A 19667-nucleotide genomic window follows, 5' to 3' on the forward strand; every position below is an offset into this window, starting at 1 on the left:
ATCATCAGTTCAAAGTAAAAAGAAAAACAAATACTACAACATTAGTAGTGTACTTTCACAGAAAAAAAAAAAGGGGGCAATAATTCTGGCTTCCAGGCCTGATTTAATGCACTGTTAGCATCTGCAAAAGATATATAAGACAATTGCTGCCTACATCTGACAATATCTGAGGGGCTTTAATGCAAGTTACAAAGGCACTTTGAAAAACCATATTCTACCCCCCATCAAAAACCCTAAAAATTAAAACGTTTAATCCCTGTTCATAAAATATGACATATAATTCCCAGTAATCATGCAATATATATAGACCAATCACCTTTAGTGGAAAAAGTTATTCTTCAGGAATTTATTTATACCAAAATGTAAGTGATGTACATTAGCCATATTTAGTGTGGAAATTTTTCCAAATTATATCTGTTTTCAAAAGTTTTACCACCAGAGACAGTAGAGAGAACACTAATTACTACTCTTACTCACTTAAAACAGAGCTATAACTATTTATGGTCATCTTGTACACACCTGAGATGCAGAGACCTTTACCAATAGTCTTCCCTTCTTTCTATGCTTCTCCCTTTTTAAAGTCTGAACTGCCCCCTGTGGATCCCAGCCCTCTGATTAGCAACGATTTGAATGTATCCCATAACCAGTAAGCCTGATCTTTGATTATGAAGGAAGCTTTCTACCCTCTGATAGCTATGGTTTGAAAGTCTTGTAAAGTTCAGCTGTAACAATGTTACCAGAAGGAATTATAAAGTGGCAGGTAAGGTTCTAATTACTTTAAGAATATTAACTCATTTAATCCCTACAACAACCCTATGAGTAGGTACTATTATTACTCTATTTTATTTTGATATCATTAATATACAATCACGTGAGCAACATTGTGGTTACTAGATTCCGCCCATTATCAAGTCCCCACCACATACCCCATTACAGTCACTGTCCATCAGCATAGTAAGATGCTTTAGAGTCACTACTTGTCTTCTCTGTGCTATACTGCCTTCCCCGTGCCCCCCTCTAAATTATGTGTGCTAATCATAATGCCCCTTATTCCCCTTAACCCTCCCTTCCCAGCCCCTTTCCCTTTGGCAGCTGTTAGTACATTCTTGGGTTCTGTGAGTCTGCTGCTGTTTTGTTCCTTCAGTTTTTGCTTTGTTCTTATGCTCCACAGATGAGTGAAATCATTTGGTACTTGTCTTTCTCCACATGGCTTATTTCACTGAGCATAATACCCTCTAGCTCCATCCATGTTGTTGCAAATGGTGGGATTTGTTCTCTTCTTATGGCTGAGTAATATTCCATTGTGTATGTGTACCACATCATATTTACCCATTCATCTACTGATGGGCACTTAGGTTGCTTCCATATCTTGGCTATTGTAAATAGTGCAGCGATAAACGTAGGGGTGCATATGTCTTTTTGAAACTGGGATCCTGCATTCTTTAGTCTATTTCAAGAGGAGGGAACCAGGCACAGAAAGGTTAAGTAATTTGCCCAAGATCCAAAACTAGTAAGTGCAATCTAGCTCTAGCCTCTAGTTCTTTAAACCCAGATGCATCTGAAGATAAAACTTTCATACAAATCATGTCTAGAATGGGCTATATTAATAGGAACAATGGCTTACACCTCATGGGCTCTCATTCTGGGTCAAAAACTGTACCGAGCGCTTCAGCGTATTAACTTAATCCTGATGCACAATCACATGCACATGTACATACCTGTGCTAGTGTGCACGTGCGCGCGCACACACACACACACACACACACACACACACACACACACACAAACACCCCTAAGAGGTATTTCCTACAACTAACCCCAATTTACAGAAAAGAACACTGACATTCAAAAAAATTAAGCAATTTCTCCCAGGCAATGTAGCTAGAAAGCAGAAGCTCTAGTATTCAAATTCAGATGTGTTTATTCTAAAGCCCAAGTTTTTAATCACTGTGTGATATTGATAATGGCCTGTTGAAATATGATTATTTTATAAAGTAATGTATCTCAAACTAGAGCAAGATGTTTTAATATTTTTGTTGAATACAGAGAAAAGACTTTAAAGAAAAGAGCCAAAGTTTTATGTTAAGTTATTCTTTTGGTTTCTTTTCTTTTCCCAATTACCTATTCAAATCCTCAACCAGCAATGGAGCTTGAAAAAAGGCAGTGGCTAAACCAGGGGTTCATAGTGAATAAAATGTATCTTCACCTGTCCCTATTTTAAAATACAGTGTTTAGTATGTTTGAACATCATCAGGAACTTCACAAAAGCATGGCAATTCCATTATTATCAGGAGGTGAATAGAAATGCTTATAGATTTAAGAAAAAGGTTTAGCAATTTCTAATGCCATTTGGAAAGGTAGTGAAAGGAAATTGGATCCGCTCTGGAGTTAGGCCAGTAAGTCTGAATCCAGATATGCTCCTCACTATCTGGGGCCACTGACAGAGCTCTCACTCTTCAGGGCCTCAGTTTCCTCCTAGGCCTCAGTGAAAGAGGAGGGGATGGATTATTGTTAAATGAAACAATGGGTCCCTGATACAGAGCATCTGCTCAGTAAACATTTTTGCTTCTTCCATTCCTTCTTTCCATCCTCAGCACTTGTTCCTAACTGAGTGAGGGAAGGGAACTCCATTATCCTTCATTTTGAAACAACAGTATTCCCACAGGATCATCCCCACAATACTGGACTGAACACTAAAACAAAATAGTGTTGAAATAAATTAAGGAAAACATAACATATTGTGTATCAGAAGATTTAATATTGTTAAGATAGCAATACTTTTGCAAACCAATCTACAGATTGAACATAATTCCTATCCAAATCCAGCTGGCTTTTTTACAGAAATCGGTAAGATGGAAATACAAGGCACCAAGAACAGTCAAAATAATCTTGGAAGAAGAGCAAAGTTGGTAGATACACACTTTCTACTTTCAAAACTTACTACTAAGCTACAGTAATCATGACAGGGCATGTTGGCATGAAACAGACACACAGATCACTAGAACAGAATTGAGAAGCCTGAAATAAACCTTATCATTTATAGTCAATTGATTTTCGACAAAGGGGTCAAAAGATTCCATGGAGGCAAGACTAATGTTCTCAGTAAATGGTGTTGGGACACAAAAGAATGCTCTTGGATACCTACCTCATACCATATAGAATGGTTAACTCAAAACAGATCACAGACCTAAATGTAAGACCTAAAACTAGAAGACAACACAGGGATAAACATTTGTGATCTTAAGTTTGATAAAACACCAAACACACAAGAGATAAAAGAGAAGATTGATATTTGTGATTTCATCAAAATTTAAAACTTTCATGCTTTAAATTACACCATAAGTAAGTAAAAAGACAATCCACAGATTGGGAGAAAGTATTTATAAATTATTTATTTGATAAAAAACATATCCAGAACATACACACATATATATGTGTGTGCATGTGTGTGTACATATATATACATACACTTAAAACTCAATAATAAAAATATAAATAACCCAATTAAAAAATGGGCAAAGAATATGAATAGACATTTCTCCAAGAAAGATATACAAATGGCCAACAAGCACATGAAAGGATACTCAAAGTGATTAGCTATCAAAGAAAGGCAAATTTCCTGTAAATACAAATTTCCAGAGAAATGTGAAAAACAAAAATAGAAAGATGTACAGAAATTGGAACCCTCATACACTGCTGGTGAGAATGTAACATGTAGCCACTGTGGAAAAGTTTACCAGTCCTCAGAATGTTAAACACAAAGTTACCAAATGACCCAGACACTCTACCCTGATACATACTTCATAGAATAAAAATACATGTTCACACAAAATATGTAGACCAATGATCATCGCAGCATTATTCATAATGGCCCTAAGTGGGAATGATACAAATGTACATCAACTGATGAATGGATAAACACAATGTGGCATCACCATACAATGGAATATTAGTTGGCAATAAAAAAGAATGACATAGTCATACATGATAAAACATGGATGAACTGTGAAAACTTCAAACTAAGTGAAAGTCAGTCTCAAAAGATCACATAATTTATAGTCCCAATTATATGACATGGGCAAACAGGCAAATATATAGACACTCAAAGCTGATCAGCGGTGCCTAGAGTTGTCTTCATGTGTGATAGTCAGTCAGGGTGAGCAACCATTGGTTCCCATTTAATTAACTGCTCCTGAAGGAACTTAATTAAAAGCAATATAGAAAAGTTATCATCCCCAAAATGATGACTACAAGAGTTTACCTCCCCAAAGTTAAAGGGAAAAAAATGTTTCTCTTCTTCATCTTCTTCCTAAACTTTCACTGAAATAAGAGTAGATTTCATTTGAGTTTCTGAACCACTGTTAAGCAAGTAACAATCCTCATAGTCTACCATTCTGAATCCTTGGAAAATCAAAGATGGCTTACCTTTTCTAATGTACTGAAGGAAGGCCAGGACTGATATCCATATTCAGATGCAAATCGAGCTTTTGGGAAAAGTTTCCAATTCCAGCAATCATTGATATAGTCATAAAAGTGTACATCACCAAAATGTGTGTCATATGGGTTGGCAGCAACCCAGCCTTCTGCAATGGATTCAGCCCCATTTGTAGGACTGGATACAATAAAAGGACGAGTCTTGTCATTCTGAGTTCAGAAATAAAATGGTTTAAAGAACAATATTTTCACTCAGTAAAATATGGACCACTTACTACTTTAAAAGTATAATAAAGACCAAGAAATACCAAGTACCTGATAGAAAAATAATAGACCCATTTACTTTCCTCCACATTCAACTGCTACCAGCACCTATCTGCTACTCATCAATCCTTTGTATCTTTTCGTAATTAATACTTAGCTTATTCCTCACAGCAGCTGTTCCTAATCTTTTTCAATTATGTCTTACCTCTTCCTTACCCTCTGCCATCAGGGGTAGTGCACAGTCTAGTGGAGAATTTCTCAACCTTGGCACTCTTGACATTCTGAACCTAATAATTTGTGTGTGTGTGTGTGTGTGTGTGTGTGTGTGTGTGTGTGCGCGCGCGTGTGTTGGTGGGGTGGGTCCTATGCATTCTAGGATATTTAGCATCACCCTTGGCTGCTCTCCATTAGCTCCACTCACCACCCAAAAAAGCTGTCTACAGATATTGCCAAATGATTCCTTGTCACTTGGGGACAATATTGCCTCCATCTAAGAAACACAGGTCTAGTGGTTAAGAATAGAAGCTATTGTGCTCTACATCACTAACCATCAGAGAAATGTAAATTAAAACCACAATGAGATATCACCTCACACCAGTAAGGATCACCACCATCCAAAAGACAAACAACAACAAATGCTGGCAAGGATGCAGAGAAAGGGGAACCCTCCTACACTGCTGGTGGGAATGTAAGCTAGTTCAACCATTGTGGAAAGCAGTATGGAGATTCCTCAAAAAACTAAAAATAAAAACACCATTTGGCCCAGGAATTCCACTCCTAGGAATTTACCCAAAGAAAATAAGATCCTGGATTCAAAAAAACATATTACACCCTTATGTTTATCGCCGCACTATTTACAATAGCCAAGATATGGAAGCAACCTAAGTGCCCATCAGTAGATGAATGGATAAAGATGTGGTACACATACACAATGGAATATTATTCAGCCATAAGAAGAAAACAAATCCTACCATTTGCAACAACATGGATGGAGCTAGAGGGTATTATGCTCAGTGAAATAAGCCAGGCAAAGAAAGACATGTACCAAATGATTTCCCTCCTTTGTGGAGTATAACAACAAAGCAAAACTGAAGGAACAAAACAGCAGCAGACCCACAGACTCCAAGAAGGGTCTAGCGGTTACCAAAAGAGGTTGGGAAGGGTGGGTGGGGAGGGAGGGAGAAGGGGATTAAGGGGCATTATAATTAGCACTCACAATATAGATAGGTCATGGGGAAGGCAGTACAGCACAGAGAAGACAAATAATGACTCTATAGCTTCTCACTATGCTGCTGGACAGTGACTGCAATGGGGGGATGAATACTTGATAATATGGCTGAATGTTGAAACCACAGTGTTGTTCATGTAAAACCATCATAAGATTGTGTATTAGTGACACTTTATTAAAAAAAAGTAAAAAAGAATAGAAGTTACTGAGTTAGATGGATCTGAGCTTAAATCTCAAAATAGAACCTTACTGTTTTTTGACATGTGTAAGCCTCAATAGTCTTATCTGTTAAAGAGAGTTAATGACAGTACCTCCTTTGTAGGACCATCATAAATGGTAAATAACACATGTATGGAAGAGATGGCTCAATGTCCACTGCAATTCATGTTCCCATTTCCACAACATAGAGCAGTCCCTAGGAAGTGGCCTCCTAACCTCTTGGCATCTCTGTGACACCACAGCCTCATTCAGTCTCTCTTCCCCAACTGCAGGCAAAGGCCTAGCAGATGGTGGAGCTGCAAGATGGAAGCAGCCCAAATCTCTGGAAGAGGAGAGCTGCCTGTCCATCAGGAGCAGCCATTTTGCAGCGTTAGTAAGAAAGAAACTCTGATCGTGTAAGCCACTGAAACTCTGGTGTCTTTGTTACAGCAGCTGGTGTATAAGTACTTAATGTGGAGCCTACACACAGACACAGCCTCAATCCTTTAGTTATTATCACTTCAATAAATGAACTCACTTCCTATTTCACTGAGAAGAATCACTCATTTAGCAATTATTCATCGACTGTTCATTGTGTGTCAGGTATTTTTCAGCACTGCAAAGTGAGACTGAGAAACTCTATGACGTGGCCACGTATTAACACATTAAATCTTTTCTGAGCATTTACTAGGTGCCGGGCATGCCGTTCTTCCTAGGTACTGTAGGCTCAGCAGCGAATAAGACAGACATGCTGACTTCTTAAAAGAGTAGATTGAAATCTAGTGGTGAAACCAGAGACTCAACAAGTAATTAAAAGTATGACAAATATTTTGAAGGAAGAGTACAGGGCTCTTTAAGGAAAGTAAAAAGCATATTATGGAAGGTGAGTAAGGCCTCCCTGAGAAACAGATTTTCAGAAAATAATTTTCTAAACTTTTGTCCATTAGATCTCACTTTTTCTTGGTATATTATTTTTTTCCTATTTCTCTTCTGTCTCAGAAAAAAAAAAAATTCTTGTTCTTCACCATTGCCAGCCTGTCTGTCTTCTGGTCATCTTATTTCACTTTGGAGCTGTAGTCAATAAATTATCCTCCACTCCTTAAAAAAAAAATCTCTCTCCACTATCCTATTCCCTTAGCGTAAGACTCACCTCATCCTAATAAAAAATTCCCCTGATGCCCTGCAGTCCGTCAGAGTTCTTAACCACCCACTCACTCCTCAGGCCCTGACATTCAGTTCCTGATCATTTCACTTCACCAAAATTGTTTTTGTTTTCTGTTTTTGTTTTTCAAAAACTACCCATGGACTTCCACTTACCAAGTAAAGCAAAAATCCCCACACTATTCCTTCTCTGGCATAAAATTAATGGCCTATTCCCCACTCATTATTTTTGAAGTTCCCTCAACCCCTGGCTGTTGGTTACTACCCTTCCAGGTTCTGGTTTCCTCAGACCTTTCTGGTTCTTCCTTCTTCAGCTCCCTCTCCATTCCCAGGACACTGCTCCGTCTCACCCTCTCCTTGTTCCGTGCCCTCTCCCACGCTTCTTGCTAATGTTCTGATTTCTCCCAGCCTACTTGACCTCCACACTTCCATTACCAATAACCGGCTCCACATTTCCAGCTGGCTTGGCGTGCCAACATCTCAAATCCAAACTTGAAGAATTCCTTAGTTACTAATCTTAAACGTGTTTGACTCTGTTCCTACCTTCATTAATGGTAACCAAGTAGGAGTCATATTCAGTTTCTCTCCCTCTTTTTCACCTCCCACATTAGTCACTCTGAATTCAAATATTTTTTTCCATCATCACCACCATTCCAGCCCCACTCCATTGGGCTCTATGACCTATAACCTGTATGACCTTGAGTAATTAATCTTTCTAACCCTCCAATGTAGTCTCTCTAAAATAAAGATCATATTACTTAAGCTCCAGGGTAGCTATAAAAATTAAATTCTATAAAGCACCTTTATCATTAACATGTTAACATATTATAATAATCTTAATATAATAATAATTAATATACCAATGCCTGGCATTCTCTAACTTGCAACTGTTTTCCTTGCCTAGAATCTCTTACTTCCCTACTTCTTCTCTACTAAAGAAACCTAGAACGTAGTTCAGATAGTTTGTCCCCTCCCCTACAATGTCCACTGCTTCCCACTGTTACTGAATGAAGCCCAACTCTGTAACGTAATTCAAAGTCCTTTTGAGATTTGTTTCCAAACTGCCTTTTCTATCCTTGACTCTCCCGCACCAGTTCAGGAGCCCCTTGCTTCAGGCACTATGCGCTGCTTGCTGCTTCCAACACATACATATACTTTCTCATCTTTTTACCTTTACTCACATTGTTTTCTTGCCCTAAAATACCCACTGAACACTCCTTTGCCTCAAATTCTACTCTACCTTCAAGGAGGCTTGGTTTAAATGTCACTTTTTACTTGAAAGCCTTCCTAGATCCTTCCAGCTGAAATCAGTGGTTCTTCCACATAGTTCCCAACACTTTGGAACTACATTTTTCAGAGCACTTCTGTCACTCTGCCCTGTAGAACTGGTCATCCTCCCCACATTTCCCCTGCAAGCAGACCAGAAGCTCCATGAAGGTAAGTTTCCCCATAGCATTGGGAATGAGGCTTTGCTCCTGGTAATAAGTACTCAGCAGATATTGGGTGAATTTTAGAACTACTTTTAAAGCACGGTAAGATTACGAGTAGTGTTAAATTTTAAACAATGGCTTTGTTACAATGTCTATTAAGTAAAATTAGAGAGGTCTAATCAATTAGCCTTAATTAATCAAGCTTAATTCATTTCTCACCATCCCTCCAGATTGTTGAACAATTTAGTAAGCCAGTCAGTCAGCACAATTACTAAGTCTCTGCCTAATAATATATACCCCTGATGAAGCACTATGATTTCTTTCCATTTTTGTATTATTTCCTCTTGAGGCCTCAGTTTTACTCTCAAATCTTATGGTTGACTTATTCCTATGTCATGCCCTTAAATGCTTATTTGGACTAGAGATACCATAAGATGAACCAAGAGAGTGACAATTTTTAAAAAAGCATGAAGTGCAATAGGAAACTAATCATTACAGTTAGTATATGGACAGATCAATTTATGGTCCTTAAATGCCTTATGCTTGATAGAAATAACAAATGATTATATAGTACTTAATCCTGTCCATCTCCAAAGAAACTGGCAAACATCAATTATTGCTTAGAAAAATCATTTAAAAATGTAAAGATCCTTTGTGAGAAAGGCATCATATTTCCATTCCAAAAATGGAGAAGATAATTTTAAGTTTAAGAATGCAGTGTTTTAATTAGAGATTAAAGTTTTTAAGTATCTGAATACCTATCTTGTTGAGTGAAAATAACAAGGATGATGATGAGTAGAATTAAAAGGCTATCTATGTGCCAAAGTCTGTGAAATGCACCTTCCATCCTTTATCTCACTTAATCTACATAAGGAATTTTAAGAGTTGGTCCCTATTGTTAACCCAGTTTTATAGATGGGAAAATAAATATTAAGTTACTTGTCCAAGATTACACAGACAGAAGTGGCCCAACCAGGATTTGGAGTCACAAGCTCTTAACCACTACTGTGAAATAAAAATCCTCAGATATTAAAATCCATTTCTTAAATCCATCAGATATGAAAAACATAATACCAGTACTGTGAGTAAAAAGATTATAAAATAAATGTTCTATTAATATTAATTAAAACTTATACCATCACATTTTGTGAATAGAAAATGTGACAGCATATCAGATAAGTTGAAAACGTGAGCCAATGTTTTTCATGAATTCTTACTTTGGTTTCTTCACATAAATGGAATAGTACCATCAACTGGGCTTATTTGGGTGCCAAAATCACATACTATTCTTTAAATATATCCCTTTTCAAACTGCTTCAGGATATACCCAAATATTTCAAACATCTTATTACAGATACAAATTGTAAAACTATCAGATATTAAATCACATATTAAACATTAGTTTTTAAAAAGCAAAAACAGAAATGCTTATTCCTCTCCCTGCCAAAAAATAAAAAAATATATACTAATATATAATACATATCTATGTAGTAAATACAAGTATAATATGCCTAGTAAAAAGAAGCAGTACAATCTGAAACCAATATAAGGTTGTATATCAATGATACTTCAATTAAAAAAAAAACACCTTGACACTAAAACTGAAAACCAGCATTACCTGAAAATGAACTGGTGAACTGACCTAGCTTTCAAAGCTCATGTTTATTGCTTTGCTATAGATAAATAAATCAGATCTCCCATTTAATTAAAAAAAAAAAAAAAAGTGGTACAAAGAGAATGGCCATAAGAAAGGGCCCTCAGATGGCACTGGCAACCAGCTCTTTCCTCACCTTTGAGCCTTATATTGTATACCAACATATTCCTATATGAGGTATGTCAAATTCTACTTTAATACTTATAATTCTAGAATTTTAGAAGTCTTATATCATACAGACTGAAAGTGAAGAGGTGGAGAAGGATATTCCATGCAAATAGAATCCAAAAGAAAGCCTGTTGTAGCTATACTTAAATAAGAGACAAAAGAGATTTTAAAACAAAATTATAACAACAAAGAAGAGCATACCTAATGATAAAGGGACCAATCCAACAGAGAATGTAACATTTATAAATATTTATACATCCAACATAGAAGCACCTAAATATATAAAGCAAATATTAACAGACCTAAAGGGAGAAATAGCAATATAATTAATAGGAAGGGATTTTAATACCTCACTTACATCAATGGATACCTCATTCAAACAGAAAACCAGTAAGAAAATATTCTTAAACAACATGATAGATGGTCTTAATAGAGATACACAGAACATTACACCCAAAAGCAATAGTATACACATCCTTCTCAAGTACACATGCAACATTCTCCAGGATAGGTCATATGTTAGGCCACAAAATAAGTCATTAAAAATTTAAGAAGACTGAAATCATATCAAACATCTTTCTCTGACCATAATGGCATGAAACTAGAAATCAATTATAAGAAGAAAACTAGACAATTCACAAATATGTGGAGATTAAACAATATGTTACTGAATAACCAATGGATGAACAAACAAATCAAAGGTAAATATATATATATCTTGAGACAAATAAAAGTGGAAATACAGCATACCAAAACTTTTGGGAAACAGCAAGAGCAGATTTAGGTGGGAAGATCACAGCAATAAATGCCTACATCAAGGAACAAGAAATATCACAAATAATAAACCTAACTTTATACCTCCAGGAACTAAAAACAAACAAGGCTCAAAGTTAGTAGAAGGAAGAAAATAACAAAGAGCAGAGCAGAAATAAATGAAGTAAGGATTAAAAAGGCATAGAAAAGATTAGTCAAACCAAGAGCTGGTTCTTTGAAAAGATAAACAAAATTGACAAAACTTTAGCTAGGCTCATCAAGAAAAAAAGAGAAAGGACTCAAATAAATAAAATCAGAAATGAAGAGGAGACATTAAAACTGATACCACAAAAATACAAAGGATCATAAGAGACTATTATGAACAACTATATGCCAACAAAGTGGACAACCTAGAAGAAATGGATACATTCCTAGAAATATACAACCTTCCAAGACTGAACCATGAAGAAACAAAAAATCTTAAGAAACTGAACAAGTAATCAAAAAACTCCTGACAAACAAATAGGCAATCAAAAGCTCCCAACAAACAAAAGTCCAGTACCTTATGGCTTGACTGGTAAATTCTACCAGAGTTCAAAGAAGAATTAATCCCAGTCCTTCGCAAACTATTCCAAAAAACAGAAGAGGAGGGAATACTTCCAAACACATTACAAGGCCATCATTACTGATACCAAAACCAGACAAAGAAATCACAAGAAAAGAAGGTTACAGGCCAATATCCTTGATGAAAATACATGTAAAACCCTCAACAAAATATTAGCAAACCAAATTCAACAACATAGTAAAAGGATCATATACCATGATTAAGTGAGATTTATTCCAGGAATGTATGGATGGTTCAAACATATGCACATCAATCAATGTGATAAGTCATATTAACAAAGGATAAAAAAATCATATGATCCTCTCAATAGATGCATAAAAAGCATGTGACAAAGTTCAACATCCATTTATGATACAAACTCTCAATAAAGTGGGTACAGAGGGCACCTATCTCAACACAATAAAGATCATATATGACCAACCCACAGCTAACATCATATTCAATGGTGAAAAATTCAAAGCTTTCCCTCTAAGACAAGACAAGAATGCCCAGCCTCACCACTTTTATTCAACATAGTATCAGAAGTTATAGGCAGAGCAATTGCACAAGAAAAAGAAAAGGCATCTAAATTGGAAAGGAAAAAGTAAAACTATCACTATTTGCAGATGACATGATATTGTGTATAGAAGACTCTAAAGACTACCAAAAAACTATTAGAACTAATGAAAAAATACAGTAGAACTGCAGGATACAATATCAATGTACAGAAATCTGTTGTATTTCTATATACAAATAATCAACTATCAGAAAGAGAAATTAAGAAAATAATCCCATTTACAACATCAAAAAGAATAAAATATTTAGGAATAAATTTAACTGAGAGGTGAAAGACCTATACTCTGAACTATGAGACAACAATGAAAAACATTGAAAAAAACACAAATAAATGGAAAGATATTCTATACTCATAGACTGGAAAAATTAATACTATTAAAATGTCCATACTACCCAAAGCAATCTACAGATTCAATACAATCCCTATCAAAATACCAATGGCATTTTTCACAGAAATGGAATGAACAACCCAAAAATTTGTATGGATAAAAAGATGCTGAATAGCCAAAGCAAGCTTGAAAAAAAGAACAAAGCTGAGGTATCACACTCCCTGACTTCAAATTCTATTACCAAGCCACAATAATTAAAACAGTATTGTATTGGCATAAAAACAGATACATATGTCAATGGAACAGAATAGAGAGCCTAGAAATTAACTCATGCTTATATGGTGAATTAATCTATGACAAAGGAGCCAAGAATATAAGTGGGGAAAGGCAGTCTCTTCAATAAATAGTGTTGGGAAAACTGGACAGCCACATGCAAAAGAATGGAGCTGGATCACTATCTTACAGCATACACAAAAATTAACTCAAAATGGATTAAAGACTTGAATGTAAGAATAAAATCATAAAACTCCTAGAAGAAAACATAAGCTCCTTGACATTGGTCTTGGTGATGATTTTTTGGATTTGGGACCGAAAATAAACAAGTGGGACTATCAAACTTAAAAGCTTCTGCACAGCAAAGGAAACCATCAACAAAATGAAAAGACAACCTACTGAATGGGAGAAAATATTTGCAAGTGATACATCTGCTAAATGGGAATATACAGATTATATAAAGAATTCATACAACTCAACACCAAAAGAACTGATTGAAAAATGAGCAGAGGATCTGAATATACATTTTTCTAAAGAAGACATACTTAAGGCCAGCAGATGCATAAAAAGGTGCTCAACGTCATTTAATCATCCAAGAAATGCAAATCAAAGCTATAATGAGATATCACCACATACCTGTTAGGTAACTATTATCAAAAAGCCAAGAAACAGCAAATGCTGGCAAATATATGGGAAAAAGGGAGCCCTCAGGCACAGCTGGTGGGAATGTAAACTGGTGTAGTCAATATGAAAAACAGTATGGAAGTTCCTCAAAAAAACAGAAATACCATCCAACCTAGTAATTCAGCTTTTGGATATTTATCTGAAGAAAACAAAAACACTAACTCAAAGAGATATGTGTACTCCGTGTTCACTACAGCATTATTTACAATAGTCAAGCTATGGAAACAACCTAAATGTCCATCAATGGATGAATGGATAAAGAAAATGTGGGATGTGGGGGGGGGGGGGGGGAGGGGTGTATGATGGAGTATTATTCAATTGTAAAAATATGAAATCTTGCCATTTGTGACAACATGGATGGATTGTGAAGGCATTACGCTAAGCAAATTAAGTCAAGCAGAGAAAGGCAAATACCATATGATGTCATTTATATGTGGACTCTAAAAACAAAACAAAACAAAATTTTTAAAAACCACTGAGCTCATAGATACAGAGAACAGATTAGTGGTTGCCAGAGGTGAGGGTAGGGTGGGTGAAATGGGCAAAGGGTGTCAAAAATATGAGTCTCTAAGAAGAGAAGGGAATGTAAGTGGAGGGGAGGAGAGGAGAGAAAAGAAGAGGAGAGGGGAGAGAAAGGAAGTGAAGAGAAGAAAATAAATACATATACAGCAGCTGATCCAGTTGTGTCCATTCTTCTCCCTGTCTATGGAAATCTCTGCTTCCAGAGATACCCCTAGACATCCACAATGGACACAAGCACACAAACATACACACACATACACACATACAGGAAAAAGAGCAACTTCCACACCTAAAGTTTTCTTGCTTTGGCAATTCTAGTGTCTCTCAGCCTACATACCTGCTACCAAAGGAAAGCATGTCTACTTAACACAGATACTTTTAAATTCTAGATGAAATGCTATGTGCCTAGAAAATATAAATATGTCTAGTCCCAGAAGAACTTGTAAACACAAAATGGATAATAACCATAGGAAAAATCAAATACAGGGTGGGGGAGGAAAACTGTGTCCCAAATAAAAAGGCACTGGATCCAGACTGTTTTATAGGTGAATTGGTCTCAATAAAATCAATAATCTGTGTTTTATTTAAATTGTCCTTAGGGGTTAAATCCAAAATACATAAAGAACTCATATGACTCAACACCAAAAAAACAAATAACCCAATTAATAAATGGGCAGATGACCTGAACAGACATTTTTTTCCAAAGAAGAAATACAGATGGCCAACAGGCACATGAAAAGATGCTCCACATCACTAATCAGGGAACTGCAAATCAAAATCACACTGAGATACCAACACACACCAGCTAGAATGGCCAATATCTGAAAGGCAAAAAACAACAAGTGTTGGCAAGGATGTGGAGAAAAGGAAACCCTCCTACACTGTTGGTAGGAATGTAAATTGGTGCAGACACTGTGGAAAGCAGTACACAGGTTCCTCAAGAAATGAGAAATAGAAATAGAAATACGACCTAGTAATTCCACTTCTAGGAATTTACCTGAAGAAAACAAGATCCCTGATTTGAAAACATATATGCACCCCTATGTTAACTGCTGCATTATTTGCAATAGCCAAGATATGGAAGCAACCTAAGTGTCCATCAACAGATGAGTGGATAAAGAAGATGTGGTACAAATACACAATGGAATGTTATTCAGCCATGAAAAGAAAAAACCTGGCATTTACAACAACATAGATGGACCTAGAGGGTATTATGCTAAGTGAAATAAGCCAGATGGAGAAAGACAAATACCACATGATTTATCTTATTTGTGGAATACAAATTCAAAGCAAAACAGAATAAACAAAACAGCAGCAGACTCATAGACACTGAGAAGTGACTGGTGGTTTCCACGGGGGAGTGGCTGGGGTGGTGGATAGGGAGTGTGAGGGGGATAAAAGGGCACAAAAATTCTCAATCATAATATAAGCTGGTCAGGGGGATAGTAGTACAGCATGGAGAATATAGTCAATGATTTTCTGTAACATCTTTTTATGTTGACAGTAACTGCTCTAATGGGGGTAAGTATTTAATAATATGCAAAGCTGTTAAAATACTGGTTTGTATATTTGAAACCAATATAAGATTATACATCAAACATACTTCAATAAAAAAGAAAAACTATCCCTATACATTAAAAAGAAACCCTCTTAGAAGATAAGTAATGACTCTATAGCATCTTATTATGCTGATAGACAGTGACTGCAATGGGGTGGGGGGCAGGGGGACTTGATAATATGGGTGAATGTTGAAACCACAATGTTGGTCATGTGAAACCTTCATAAGATTGTGTATCAATGATACCTTAATTTAAAAAAAAGCCTCCTAACCCACTCTGTGAAGTGAGCGCAAACACATACATACATACCAAATGCTACAAGCTGAGTTTTATGGGTCAAATCTATCTACCAATGATTATGTTTAGATAGTATTTCTTAATGCTGAGTATAAATGTTATAAGACCCAACATCCATTCTCTTAATACCACAGTCCCTTCTTCTCTCTTTGTGAGCTTATCTACTCTAATTTTTTTTTAACAAATTTGGCTCCTCTAGGCACTTGAACTTACAATTCTTACCATAGACCAATTTCACTTGTGAATGTGAATTTTTTAATTCTAACTAAAATATTAGCAAATCAGATCTAACATAGACTAAAAGAATAAAGCACTATAATTAGAGCTTATGCTAAGACTAGATTATTAGAAAGTTAATTCACAGAATTAACCATATTAATATATATTAAAAAAAGAGAGAGAAGCGGCATATCATTAAATCATCTAATGTAGAGATTTGACATTATAGGAACCCGTGATGGGCTCCGAAGAGTCCATGACATGCAATTGTAAACGCAATACTGGTATTTGTATGGTGAGTTCCACAGATATGTTATTTCTCAAAGACATCCATAACCCACAAATCCTTTTACACGCTGCAGCATTACAATGGGCTACTGTGCATTAAAATGATATTGTTGAAGGTTGCCCCCAAAAAGGATAATAATATACTATACCAATATTTAAATTGATCCATTTTTAAAACAAGATCTTAAATTCTACATTAAACATCATTACTTACTGTCAGTACAACCTCTCGGATGTTTTTCACATAAAGTGCCACATAATCATCGATGTAGGTGTGCAGGACCCTGGGATCTATGCCATACCAGTTTGTCATGAGCGCTGCTTCATTTTCATTATTGCCACTCCATACGATGATGGAGGGATGAGATTTCAGTCTCCTGATCTAAAATTTAAGAAAACATAACATAATTTTCAAATGATCAACATAAAAGAAACCAAGTTATAATTACTTATAAAATTATAACTATTGCATTTTTGCACATAAATGCTTATGTGATGGGTAACTTGTTAGACAATGACTAGTAATAAAGTTACTTGCTGAAGTACGTTTTGAGAAATCTCTGAGATTCTTTTTATTTAGATTTGTAAACACTGACAAAACAAGTTTCCTCTTCTCTGCTGTATAAACACTGAATGAAACATAATCCCTCTTATAAAAAAGAAAAATAAATCAATCTCTTCATTAGCTGACTTGCCACAAAAAGGATCTAAGAAATACAAAAAGCAGGAGATATTAGATCCCAGGGGTTAAATTCCCAAGAGCAAGACAGAGTTTTGTGTGAAGCAGCAAGTGAGGTAAACACCCAGTACCGCTCAAAGCTGAAGCAAGTTCCCATACAGTCCCCGCTGAGATCAGAAAGGCACAGGACAACAGAGAGGCCTTTACAAATCAAGTGACCACCAGAGATACTCTGGAAGTTAAAGGCATATGGAATATTCTAAAGGAAATAACTGCCAATATCATATCCTGAGAATTCAGCTAAGGTTTAAGTGAGTTACTAAATATATCCAAGTACAGAAAAGAAATTAAGAGAATTGATCTGAAAGCGTCGCCTGCCTCAAGAACTGAGGTCTGAGGTCTGGTGAACAGGGCTCATGTGGGCCAGCCGCTACCCAGAGCAAGCAGGTTCCTAGGAGATACACACCAGCAAAGAGGGAATTAATCTCTAGGGGTACAACAGAGTGAGTCAATGGTCAAGAGAAATTATTTTGGAACATGGGTTAGAAATACAACCTCACTGGTATTTACAGCCTCTCATTCCCCATAGTGGGTAATTACAGACATGGAGCCTAGCTGAGTTCTCACTGTGGTGGCCACTCAAGATGCTAAGTACCACACACATGAACAGAGTAGCATTACAGATGCACTAAAGAGATACATCTCATTTTTAAAAATGAAAGTCTTGTGGGGTTTTTTTTTCAAACCAACCTAATAAACAGCATTTCCTTTATTTACCTCTGTATGTGACCAAGTAAGTGAAGGCTGCTACCAACTGTGGCTGCTTATCTGTGGTGCTGATGAAAACACAAAAATAAATACTGAAGAAGAAAAAACTGCAGGACTCTGTGCTACACACCCCTTTCAAAATGAACTGGAATTTTACGGTAAGCTTTACTTTAAGATTTTAACAAACTCTACATTAAAAAATTCTCCTCTTCAATAACACATAAAAGAACTGAAAGCACACAGATGTCATATTTTAATATTTGTAGGAGAGAAAATTAAAAATAAAACTGAGATGTTTGTAACCTACATAACTATAAGCAATATTTAAAAGTATCTCATCCATCCATCCATCTAATCCACCAGATGAATGATCCAACCAGGTGTGGGGCCCTGGAGAGAATGGGCCCAAGGCCTCGGGGGGATTCCCATCTTGCAGGGGTGATGAAACTCCAAATATCTAATTCAAAGTGTGATGTGCTTCATGAAGAGCAAGTGACCTAATCTGGATGTGCAGATATAGAAAGGTTTTTCGCAGAAAAAGTCATGCTCAGGGTAAAAGGTGCCAGAAGAGAATGAGCGAAGGGTCCGCAGGGAGGGTGATGGGGAGGCATTTCGGGGCACAGGAAGACAGTGCTGGAGAAGCTGCAGAGGCGGCCGGCAGCCTAGTGCTCGGCGAGGAGCTTTCCCTTTATCTAGAGGGCCCTGAGCAAGGCACAATTCGATTTGCACTTTTTAAACTTTCTTTTTAAAAGTAAAACACAAATACAGAAAACAACTTGTAGTGAATTACTGTAAGGCAATCACCTCGTAACCACCACCCAGACCCAGAAAGAGAACTTTACCAACTACCCCAGAGGCCCTCGTGCACCTCCTCCCAATCACAGTCCCTTTCTCCTCCCAACAGTAAGCACTCTCTGGAGCACTGTATCAATCACTTCCTTGCATTTTTTTGGTTTCTCACGCAACTATACATCCACAGACACTCTAATTATTAACTCATGGATTTTAATAAACTTGATGGGTTTTAGTCCACTGACATTCTTATCCTGACTGAATCTCAAATTGTCCCACTTATGGTGGGTCAGAGTCTCATCAAAGTTCTTTTAACATATCTTTGGTAGCTTCCTCACTATCTGTACATGAAAGTATTCCATGATCATCTAATATGTTTCCTGTCCCAGGCCTGGAACCAGCCACTTCTCTAAGGAGCCCTTTTCTTAATGGGAAAGATTATTTCAATATAAGGATGCTCAGCAATACTAGGTTACTAGGTTGTTTATTGTTTCTAGACCTTTTCAGTGGAGAGAGCTAGGATATAATTATTTCTCTGCAATTTACAGATCTGTAAATATAAGTGTGTAGATATGGAATGCAGAAGAAATTATGGAATCAAGAACCACTTTACATTTTTGACCTGAGAAATACAAAGACCGGTATTGCTGTTATACTGAGGTGGGGAAACCTGCAGGAACAGCAAGCTTGGCGAAGGTAATGTAAGTTTGGCTCAGACATGTTCACTTGAGTGCCAGTCAAACCACTGAGTCGGCAACTGGAGGTAAGGACCAGAAACGCAGCAGTG

At 36.6% G+C, this 19667-nt stretch overlaps 1 protein-coding gene across 2 annotated transcripts in view; it reads right to left on the bottom strand.

Moving 5' to 3' along the window:
- Positions 1-19667, bottom strand: part of MANBA (mannosidase beta) — a 124544-nt gene that overhangs the window by 23251 nt on the left and 81626 nt on the right. The window contains exons 11-12 of one of the 2 annotated variants that reach the window (XM_036879205.2): positions 16856-17023; positions 4426-4644 (exon numbers count right to left, since the gene is read on the bottom strand). In XM_036879205.2, coding sequence (XP_036735100.2) covers positions 4426-4644; positions 16856-17023 — 387 coding nt within the window. The remainder of the gene's footprint in view (positions 1-4425; positions 4645-16855; positions 17024-19667) is intronic. The other variant, XM_057502476.1, reaches the window with a different exon arrangement.

This window comes from Manis pentadactyla, chromosome 5 (assembly GCF_030020395.1).
Source record: "Manis pentadactyla isolate mManPen7 chromosome 5, mManPen7.hap1, whole genome shotgun sequence".
NCBI classification, from domain to species: Eukaryota; Metazoa; Chordata; class Mammalia; order Pholidota; family Manidae; genus Manis; species Manis pentadactyla.